This window comes from Cornus florida, unplaced genomic scaffold, assembly GCF_030987335.1.
Source record: "Cornus florida cultivar Cherokee Brave unplaced genomic scaffold, ASM3098733v1 CherokeeBrave_3.0.0_Hap2_Chr04, whole genome shotgun sequence".
In the NCBI taxonomy this organism is placed as follows: domain Eukaryota; kingdom Viridiplantae; phylum Streptophyta; class Magnoliopsida; order Cornales; family Cornaceae; genus Cornus; species Cornus florida.
In genome coordinates this window covers 16,551,993-16,562,249 of record NW_026775574.1, presented here as the reverse complement: position 1 = coordinate 16,562,249, position 10,257 = coordinate 16,551,993, and the positions used below count along the sequence as shown (strand labels likewise).

Sequence of the window (10,257 nt, the reverse complement as noted above, 5' to 3'; positions counted from 1 at the left end):
TATCTCACAGATAATATGGTAAATCACATCCCATGATTTGGGCCTATCATATCTCGGCTATTATGGTAAGTTATACCATAAATCATGGTATCATAAATGCTAACACTGATTAAGTCAAACCATGCATGCATGTCATGGTAAGTGAGAAGATATTAATGAATTAAACAGCCTTTTGCCATATAATAGACAAGTATCCATATATATATATATGTTCTTCAAATTGGTTGGGTACCTTTATAGTTCTTGGTTTCTCTCCTTCATATAGTTGATTTTCTCTTCAAGTGGGCGTATACTCCTAATTTGTTTACTTTTTTTGCCAATCTATAAAAACGATCACTGCAATTTTTTCTTTTTTCTTTTTTTTTTCCCCTTTTTCATTTTAATCTTTCAGCCGGGAAATATCTTTAGTGGCTTGGCATTTCGTGAAGTTTTCAGTTTATAATTTTGATAAATGGTTTCTGTAGATGCATGGAAGTTCTTAATAAGTAGTTTGTAACTGTTTGAGTGGATTCAACTATGGTTTTCATGGTTTACCAAATTACCAGTGTAAATGAAGTGATTAGGTGGTTTGCTATTTCGGAAGTAGCCTAAAGATATTCTTCTTTAACAGGTATAAAGTATTCTTAGGCTCTGTTTGCATATACTTATGAGATAAAAGAAAAAAAGGAATAACATTAGTTAAGAAAAGAAAAGAAAAAATTATGATTGCAATTAAAACCAACTGTCATTATATAAATGGTTTATAATTAATATAATATTTTCAAGTTTTTATGAAACAATGGTTCCTTTCCGTATTTTGAAAATATTAGTTGTAATGTATTTAAATACATTCTATGCTGAGGGATGAATATTCGATGAAGACTTAATATAACAAGAAATTATTACATGATTCATTATTATTATTATTTTCCTGGCCTGTCAAATTGTGTGTAAAAATGTTAGAATGTATTAGCTTAGCTACACCATACCATAGCCTTAGCTACCCCATACCATATCCTTAATCTACCGATGTATAACTTGTGACAAATTTAACAAGTTTAACTACTAGCCTCTCAATAAATTTTGTATTTGTATTTATTATTATTTTACCTGAAAATTTAAAGAAGATTAGATTCACGACTAACATCAAATAATGAATTATCACATATCTTCAATGATGCACGGAAACTCTCACACTCTCCTATGAGCTCTCCACTTACATCTTAAGAGTTGTTGACTAGAAATGAGATTACTATATTTATAGACATCCTCCTCCCTAGTGTACACTAGGATGCATTACAATCGAGATTCAAGTACTAACATTCACTCTTTAAAAATCTCTTCCCCATGTTTACAAATCTACTTCAAATCTTCACTCTTCACTCTTCTAGAATATTTTTTTGTTACTGTATACACCACCGCAACATTCTAGAATCCCCAACACTTCTCACAGTTATGAAAGACTTGAGAATATAATTTTCCAAGCTTCCCAAGCAGACCACACGCAGAGTCCTTCTCAGCCTCCTCTTCATCCTCTGCACTCACGTGGTGCCTTGGCGGAGTGTGACAATATGGTGAAAATGATGATTATGTGACCATTGGTGAATCTGATATTCCAGTCACAAGTGATGATAATACTGATATGCGAGTTTTTTTATATAAAATTGCTACTTGCGTGACTAATGCTTCTATAAACATTTTATTTCATTGTATTGATGATGATATAGAATTAGTGATTTTTTTAAAAAAAACTATTTTTATAAATGGCATGTTGGATTAAATTTTATTACATTGAATAAAATTGTATAAAAAGATAGGTTAAACTATTTTATGGCGTCAAAACGCTAAAAAAAATACTCAGGCAAACTAGTTATTTTAGTAATAATAGAAGAGCTTCATAAAATCTTTAGCCAAACGGATTAAAAAAAACTGGTCTAGCATTAAAACTGGAAAATTGTTCATTAAAACTAAAAAACTGGTCTAACATTAAAAGGCTCTTTTAAGTACTGTTCTCATACACTAATACATAAGTCAAATGAAAGTAATAATTCTACTTAAACCAAACATAGTTAAAAGATGGGCTCTCTCCTAATTTTTCTTCCAAATTAGAGTATTTATCTCAATAAATGTCATATTAATTATTTGATAATAGCGATCAATATGGACTCCTATATATATATGTAAATAATGATAATACAAAGCGTGAGGAAGGCTAGTAGAGTAACCCATACATTACAAAGTCCGGCCCTGGCCCAATTACATCCCAACAAACTCATACAACCCAGGCCCAAGTACAGCCCCAAATACAAAGTATCTCAACAGAGTAACTAACACATGACAGTTAACCACATTCCGGTGTAGCAGGCTAGCAGGCATTGGTATCCAAGTGAAGCAGCAAACTTTTACGCGCTTCATCAACAAGATCATCTTCCTAATCTGGTGGTCTTGGAGGACGACGGAGAATCGAGCAAGGAATGCCCCATTCGCAAACAATTCTTCTGTTTATTGGTGAATCAATTGGTGGATCAGCCAACAGTTTGAATCGGACTGAATCCAAGATTTTGCTAAGGATTGAGTTGGCTGACAGCTTCTTCCTTTTAAAGATCCTGCGATTTCTCTCTGACCAGATATTGTAAACAAGGGAGGATAATGCTAAACGAGAGACATGTGCTCTATAATCAGATGCTTTCCCTTTCCAATGATGAGCTGCCTATGCTATTAAGTTGTTCCACGAGGATGGGAGAATGTGGAATCCGTAACGTGCTTGAATAGATGTCCAAATGGGAGAATGGAAGGTGCATTGGAAGAACAAGTGGTTGTGAGATTTTGGAACTAAGTTGCACAGATGACAAAGGTTTGGGCTATTTAGTAAGGCTGTGCAATCCCTATCTAATGTAGAGAATCTTGACTGGATAGCTAGCCATAACATGAATGAGTGCTTTGGGATGCTTAGTTTGGTCCACACTAGGTGTGTCCAGGGTAGAGAGGGGATGTGTTGTGTTGTGTAAGGTATTTGAGGGTATGAGCAATGGAGAATTTGCCTGATGGAGATGGAATCCAAAGTAGCTTATCATTGGTTTGTGAGTTTGGTTGGGGTAGTAGGTTATGTAGGAGCAGCTGGGGAATAACTTCTGTGATGGTGGTAGGAAGAGACCATGATGAAGTGGAGATAAAGGCACTGACCTTGGTGCTGTGTTGTCATAGCTGGAGGATAAGAGTTGCTGTCTTGTAACCCTTGGGTGCAGTGGTCTAAGATTAGACCAATTGTCATACCAAAAATTGGAATTCATTCCATTACCAATTTCTAGTTTGACAAGAAGTTTGATGGCATGTCTGAGCTGCAACAACTTCCTCCAAGTCCAAGAGCATTGGCTTGGGATGTCCACCTCCCAAATGCTCCTGCCTTTTAGGAGATAGGTGTTGATCCATGTAATCCAAAACATTCCCTTCCTTTCTGTAATGATATTCCAGAAGTGCTTCGATCATAATGGCAGTCATGTTCCACGTGTGAAGTGCAGGCAACCCTAGACCTCCAGCCCTCTTAGGAAGACAAACAGAAGGCCATTTGATCTTAGCTCCATGCACTTTGAGCTCTGACCCTGTCCATAGGAAGGCCTTGAATATGCTAGTAAGCTCATTGACCACACTCATTGGGAGAATGAATTTGGTACTCCAATAAGTGTGGGTACTATGAAGAATGAACCTAATGAGCTGGACTCTTCCTGCAAAAGAAAGGAATTTGCTAGACCAGTGTCTGATCCTAGCTGTGACCTTGTCAATCAATGCCCTGTAATCAACAGCTTTCAGCATGGTGGAAATCAGTGGCACACCCAAGTATCTAATTGGGTGAGCACCTCTCTCAAGTGGACTCCACTGAGGATGGGACACTAGATTGGAAAATCTGGCTCTTGCTATGGTTGACATGGAGTCTAGAGAGGCTAGAGAAGGTGTTAGTGGCCATAAGGAGTGAGTGCACAGAAGGGACACTCCCATGACAGAAGAGCATCACATCATCAGCAAAAATCAAATGAGTACGTGTCAACTCCTTGCATCTCCAATGGAATTTAACATTCACTTTTTAAAAATCTCTTCCCGATATTTACAAATCAACTTCAACTCTTCACTCTTCTAGAATATTTTTTTGTTCATGTATACACCACTGCAACATTCTAGAATCCCCAACACTTCTCGCAGTTATGAGAGACTTGAGAATATAATTTTCCATGCTTCCCAAGCAGACCACACGCAGAGTCCTTATCAGCCTCCTCTTCATCCTCTGCACTCGCGTGGTGCCAACTTCTTTCGGCGGAGTGTGACAATATGGTTAAAATGATGATTATGTGACCATTGGTGAATCTGATATTCCAGTCACAAGTGATGATAATACTGATATGCGAGTTTTTTCATATAAAATTGTTACGGAGGGGACTAATGCTAACATTTTATTTCATGTTGGATTAAATTTGATTACATTGAATAAAATTATATAAAAAAAGTAGGTTAAAACTATTTTATGGTGTCAAAACGCTAAAAAGAAATATTCACCTAAGGGCAAACTAGTTATTTCAGTAATAATAGAAGAGCTCCATCAAATCTTTAGCCAAACAGACTAAAAAACTGGTCTAGCATTAAAACTGAAAAATTGTTCTAACATTAAAAAGGCTCCAAACAAACTAAAAAACTGGTTTAGCATTAAAACTAAAACATGGTCTAACATTAAACGGCTCTTTTAAATACAATTCTCAGAAACTAATACATGAGCCAAATGAAAGTAAAAATTTTACTTAAACCAAACATAGTTGACGATCGATAGGCTCTCTCTTAATTTTTCTCCCACATTAGAGTATTTATCTCAATAAATGACATATTGTTTTTATAATAACAATCAATACGGACTCCTATCATTTTCCTATTTAATAATGTACTAGTGGTGTAAAGAATTCAGATTGAACCAGTTAACTGGACATGACCAAATCGGACAAGTCGATTTGGTAAAGTTTTTTTTCACTATTTGGTTCCATCTCAGTTCCAAACACATGGATGGTTTACAAATAGCTTGGTTCTGGCTTGAGGTCATGCAGGACCAAACCAAATCGGACCATTATATAAATACATTATAATATATATATATATATATATATATATATATATATATATATATTAAATTGAATTATAAAAAAAGTATATAGATGCATAGAACTAAAATGTTTTTTCTTGATTTGATTTCATTGATTTTACATTTTGATTCGACTCTAATTTTGATGAAAGCACTTAAAATCAACTTAATTTCAAAATAAGTCAAAATGGGTCCAATATGAATTGTGTACACCCCATAATGTACCTTTGAGCACTTCAAAATGACCGAGAAAGTAATTTACCGGGATGTACCTATGCCTACTTCGAGAAGAGTAGTGAAATCCAGGTTGAAGAATTGCACTGAATGTCTAACCAAATGGTTTTGATTAGTTATTTACGTAAAATACAAGTAAATGGAGGGCTTTTCTTCCTTATTTATTACATAAATGACTAATTAAAAATAATAAGTCTGAAAATTTACTACAATTACTAGGCATAAATATTATTTTTCTTTTGAGAAAGTATATAAATACCTAAGGATATTTTAAACGTAGTATTCCTGTTCAAGATATTATGTATTAGTACTTTCGAAATACTTTATACTTTATGGAACACTTCAAATTGAACGAGAAAGCAATATATGAGAGGTATAAAAGGAACTCGGATCCTCTACCCTAAAAGAATAATTTTTGATATGCCTAGTTTGAAATTTACCTTACAAAAAGATTAAAAAATTTATTATAAAACGGACTGAATGTGATTTACTGTTCTTATGAGATTTTCTTACCGGGTGGAAGAGCCATAGAATGGGGAAGGGAACGCTGACATGGACAAAAATTGTAGGGCACTTTCTTTTGACAAATGTTGGAATCAAACAATAAACAAAGCCTCCAAAGAAAGATCTCTAAGGCCACAAAGAACTTGTGGCTCAGAATTCACTTCATCTGCTGACCTGGCGTGCCCCCACTTCCTTATACCCACCAAAATCAAAAAAACATTCGTCCCCTCCAACCAAACTATAGACGATCCAAACGACGACGAATCGGGTCGTCCCTCCCTCCACCCTCCTTAGAGGACTAGAGAGAGACTTCATCTAGAGAGAGAAAGTGAGGGTGCTGGAAAAGGGTAGAAGAAGAATGTCAGAAGTAAAAGACCCAGCGATCAAGCTGTTTGGGAAGACGATTCCATTACAGCCCAACGAGGAAGCCTCGGGTCAGCCCAATTCAATCACTTCTTCTCAGGATAAAAACTGTAACTCACTCGGAGAGTCTCAAGAAGACAACAAGGTATTGAGTTATAAAAAAATAAATGTATGTATATATATATTGGCATCAATTATGTGTTCTTCTAAGACCTGCCCAAGTTTCATAAATAGAAAACTAAAAATGGGTCGATTTTACTTTCTATATGCTTTTTGTATTTCATTTTCATTTTATATAGGTATATTTATTGGCATCAATTATATGAACTTCTAGGAACTACCCACTTTTCATAGATGAAAAACTAAAAATGGGTCGATTTTACCTTCTCTGTGCTTTTTGGATTTCATTTTCATTTTGTGAAAACCTTTTAGTTTTCAAGTTTGAGTTTTTGCTATTAGCTGTCTGCAATTCTAAGAGCAACCCCAAATTCCAATACTTTCTATAGATTGACGTTTCTTCTTGATTATTCCTTCTTTTTTTTCAATTGTTTTGTTACTTTAAATATGATCATTATGGGAATTGAGGGTCTTAACAGGGTTTTTGACTGCTAATTTTGTTGGACATTTTTAAAATTAAATCAAAATTTTGGGGCTTGATTTGATCATGCTCAAGTAACTAACGAAGGTTATTTCATAATCGATTAAAACTCTCAGGTGTTTATTTTGTAATCATCAAAAACAATTTTTAAACTTTCTCTACATTTGTTTTAGAAATGAAAGATTTATCCTTTTTTTAAAAAAATTTTTGGAGTGATTGAATTGTTTTTGGTTTTTTATTGAATTGTCCTTGGCTTTTTGGACCAATTTTGCCAAGCGATCCATCGGCTTTCCTCTGCTTTCATAGTTGATTTCTGTTTAATTCTCAACAAGATGAAGATAGTTTAGAGGGATATCTGGAAGGCTTTGGATTAAGTGTTCGAAAATCCTCTAATTGTAGTGATTTGACATACCTTAGCTTCCTAATCTTTGAATCCTTGATCCTTTGCGTGTTTTGTTTCTAAGTGCTGATCCAGCTATGTCAATCAAGTCAATCTCATCGGACTTGATACATTAGAAATTGTCATGAATTCAGACAATATCAGATACACCAGTTTCTGATAGATATAGACATTGATTTTCAGATTGACTTCCAATTTTAAATGATCTTCTCCGGGATTAAATTTCTTCAATTTTGGATTACGGTTATGTTTTTCACGGAATTAAGTATCTTTTGCCTAAAGGGATTAGTTGCTATATATGTTGTTCTTAAAATAGCTTGGTTAGGTAGCTCTGATGTTCTTGGTTTCTCTCCTTCATATCTGAAGAAATTCTGAGATTTTTCACTACGTTTTCCTACTATTTTCTTTGTCATTGCAAATATTTACTCAATTTTAATTTATATGGTCATTGATGGGTTTCTAATTTTAAATAAATTTATGTCTTGATTAAATCAATGTGGATATAATCAAAATCATTGAGCACACTACCTATACCTTTTCAAGAAATCAAAAGGGAAGAGATAAATTTACATATCAGTAGCTAACGAGGAAAAGGAATGCATGAGATCTTTGTTTCCCGAGGCGTTAATTGCTCTATATTATCTTTTGAATTGTATTACTCCTACAATGTTGCTAATCTTATTAGTAAATGGTAATTCTAAAAATTTCAGAAACCTTCAGAAAGTGAACTAACTGGAAGTAAAAAGGAAGAGAGTTCTGGCCCCCCTACTGCAGAGGAGTTAGTTGATCTACCAACATCATGTGAGAACCCTAAAACACCATCTGTTGGCAGCGAAACTTTGTCACCGAAATCTTCCAAGAATGAGGAACATAGTGATACTAATATCTCACAAGAGAAGACACTGAAGAAGCCTGATAAGATTCTTCCTTGTCCTAGATGTAATAGCATGGACACCAAGTTCTGCTACTACAACAATTACAATGTTAACCAGCCCCGTCACTTCTGCAAAAACTGTCAGCGGTACTGGACTGCAGGAGGAACTATGAGGAATGTGCCTGTGGGTTCTGGTCGTCGTAAGAACAAAAGCTCACCTGCTTCACATTATCGTCACATAATGGTTTCAGACGCTTTCCAAGCAGCTCGAGCTGATGCTTCAAATGGGATTCACCAACCTTCTTTAAGAACCAACGGCAATGTACTTACTTTTGGCGCAGATGCACCCCTTTGTGAATCCATGGCTTCTGCATTAAACATTGCTGAGAAATCACAGAATTGTGTCCCAAATGGGCTTCATGGATATGAACAGGGGATCTCTGTTTCTTGTGGAGGGAGACGGAATGGGGATGAGTACTCGTGTGTGTCTTCAGTGACAGCTTCAAATTCAGTAGAGAAGGGAGGAAATGTCGGTTTACAAGAATCACTTCTGAAGAATTATCAAAGCTTTCCTCCTCAAGTACCGTGTTTCCCGGGACCTCCTTGGCCTTGTCCATGGAATCCAGCACAATGGATGTCTGCAATTCCTCCACCTGCTTTTGGCCCTCCTGGCTTTCCCATGCAATTTTATCCCACGCCACCTTATTGGGGTCTACCAGGTCCTTGGAGTATGCCATGGCTTTCCTTGCCACCTTCTTTGCCTAACCACTCTGGTGTGAGCTCGAGTCCTAATTCTCCAACCCTAGGGAAGCATTCAAGGGATGGTAACATGATTCAACCATCAAACACAGTGACAAAAGAGCCCTCAAACGTAAACAATTCTGAGAGATGTATTGTGATTCCAAAGACTTTGAGGATTGACGATCCAAATGAAGCTGCAAAAAGCTCTATATGGTCAACACTCGGGATTAAGAATGAGAAGACTGATTCGGTTAGTGGGGGAGGTCTCTTTAGGGCATTCCAATCAAAAGGTCATGAGAAAAATCATGTAGCCGAAACATCTCCAGTATTGCAAGCCAACCCTGCAGCCTTGTCTCGGTCACGCAACTTCCATGAGAGCACATAGTTAATGACAGCTGAAATGTTATCGTAAATGTTCTATAATGGCAACAGCTTCTTGCTAACTCCCGAAACCGGAAGTCGAAGAACCACTGTTGACCATATGACCATGTTGATTACCAACTTCCCTGGAGGAATCTGTGTGTGAAGCAATGCAACTTAGATGTAAGAGGAGCTGTCTCTAATATGCTCAATTAGCAGCTACATTTTATATCTTTTATCACAACAGTAAGAGTAGTGCTTTTTGGAAGGAGCTTAGATAGTTTGCTGATAAGTGTTCTTGTACATATATATACAAGATTGTTGGTGGTAGAATAATCAAAGAGATTTTTGGATGCAACAGTAATGTTTGGAATAAGATGTGAATCTAAATCAGGATTTTCTTTTCAAGCAGTACCCATGCAAAGTTATAGGCTCGTGATATACACAGCTTTACTTATGCATGTAGAGGGGCTGTTTTCTGTTTCGAACTCGTGACCTCCAGGTCGCAATGAAGCAGCCTTACCGTTGTGCTATTACCCGCCCACATTGTGTACATATATATATATATAGATATATATATATTGGTTGCATCACTTTGAATGGTGCCACTGCATTAAAATCATGGACAAGCCTTACCGTTGTGCTATTACCCGCCCACATTGTATATATATATATATACACATATAGATATATATATATTGGTTGCATCACTTTGAATGGTGCCACTGCATTAAAATCATGGACAATATATCAAAGGGCCGGAATGGAAATATTATTGTAACTGGGGCAGAGTAAAAAAGAAAAATATATATATTTGTAGGCCCTCGGTTGTGAGGATAAACTTGAATTTGTGTCACAAAGAGCCAAGGACCTTTCTCTTTCAAAGCATAAAAGGATCTAAACAACTAATGCAAAAAGGCACAAAATTCAGGATAAAGTTGATCTTTTTCTCCTCTTTTTGCCTTCTTTTTCCTGTTGCTCTCGCATTTTATTTGGTTTGGAATCTATAGGAAAAATCATAGATGTATCATGATCTGCATTAACTGACCATATCTGTGAATTGGTGTTCATACTTTGCTTGGATGTAT

At 36.0% G+C, this 10,257-nt stretch overlaps 1 protein-coding gene across 2 annotated transcripts; it reads left to right on the top strand.

Annotated features, from left to right (window-relative positions):
* Positions 1 to 6,046: 6,046 nt before the first annotated feature.
* On the top strand, positions 6,047 to 9,583 carry LOC132302868 (cyclic dof factor 2-like). Of its 2 annotated transcripts, none has more exons than XM_059799859.1 (2): positions 6,047 to 6,341; positions 7,941 to 9,583. In XM_059799859.1, the coding sequence occupies exons 1-2, from the start codon at positions 6,192 to 6,194 to the stop codon at positions 9,192 to 9,194; spliced, it is 1,404 nt and encodes a 467-aa protein (XP_059655842.1). In that variant the 5' UTR covers positions 6,047 to 6,191; the 3' UTR covers positions 9,195 to 9,583. The 2 variants fall into 2 exon arrangements, with proteins under 2 accessions (XP_059655842.1, XP_059655841.1); XM_059799858.1 differs by having other exon boundaries at positions 7,905 to 9,583.
* Positions 9,584 to 10,257: the final 674 nt, after the last annotated feature.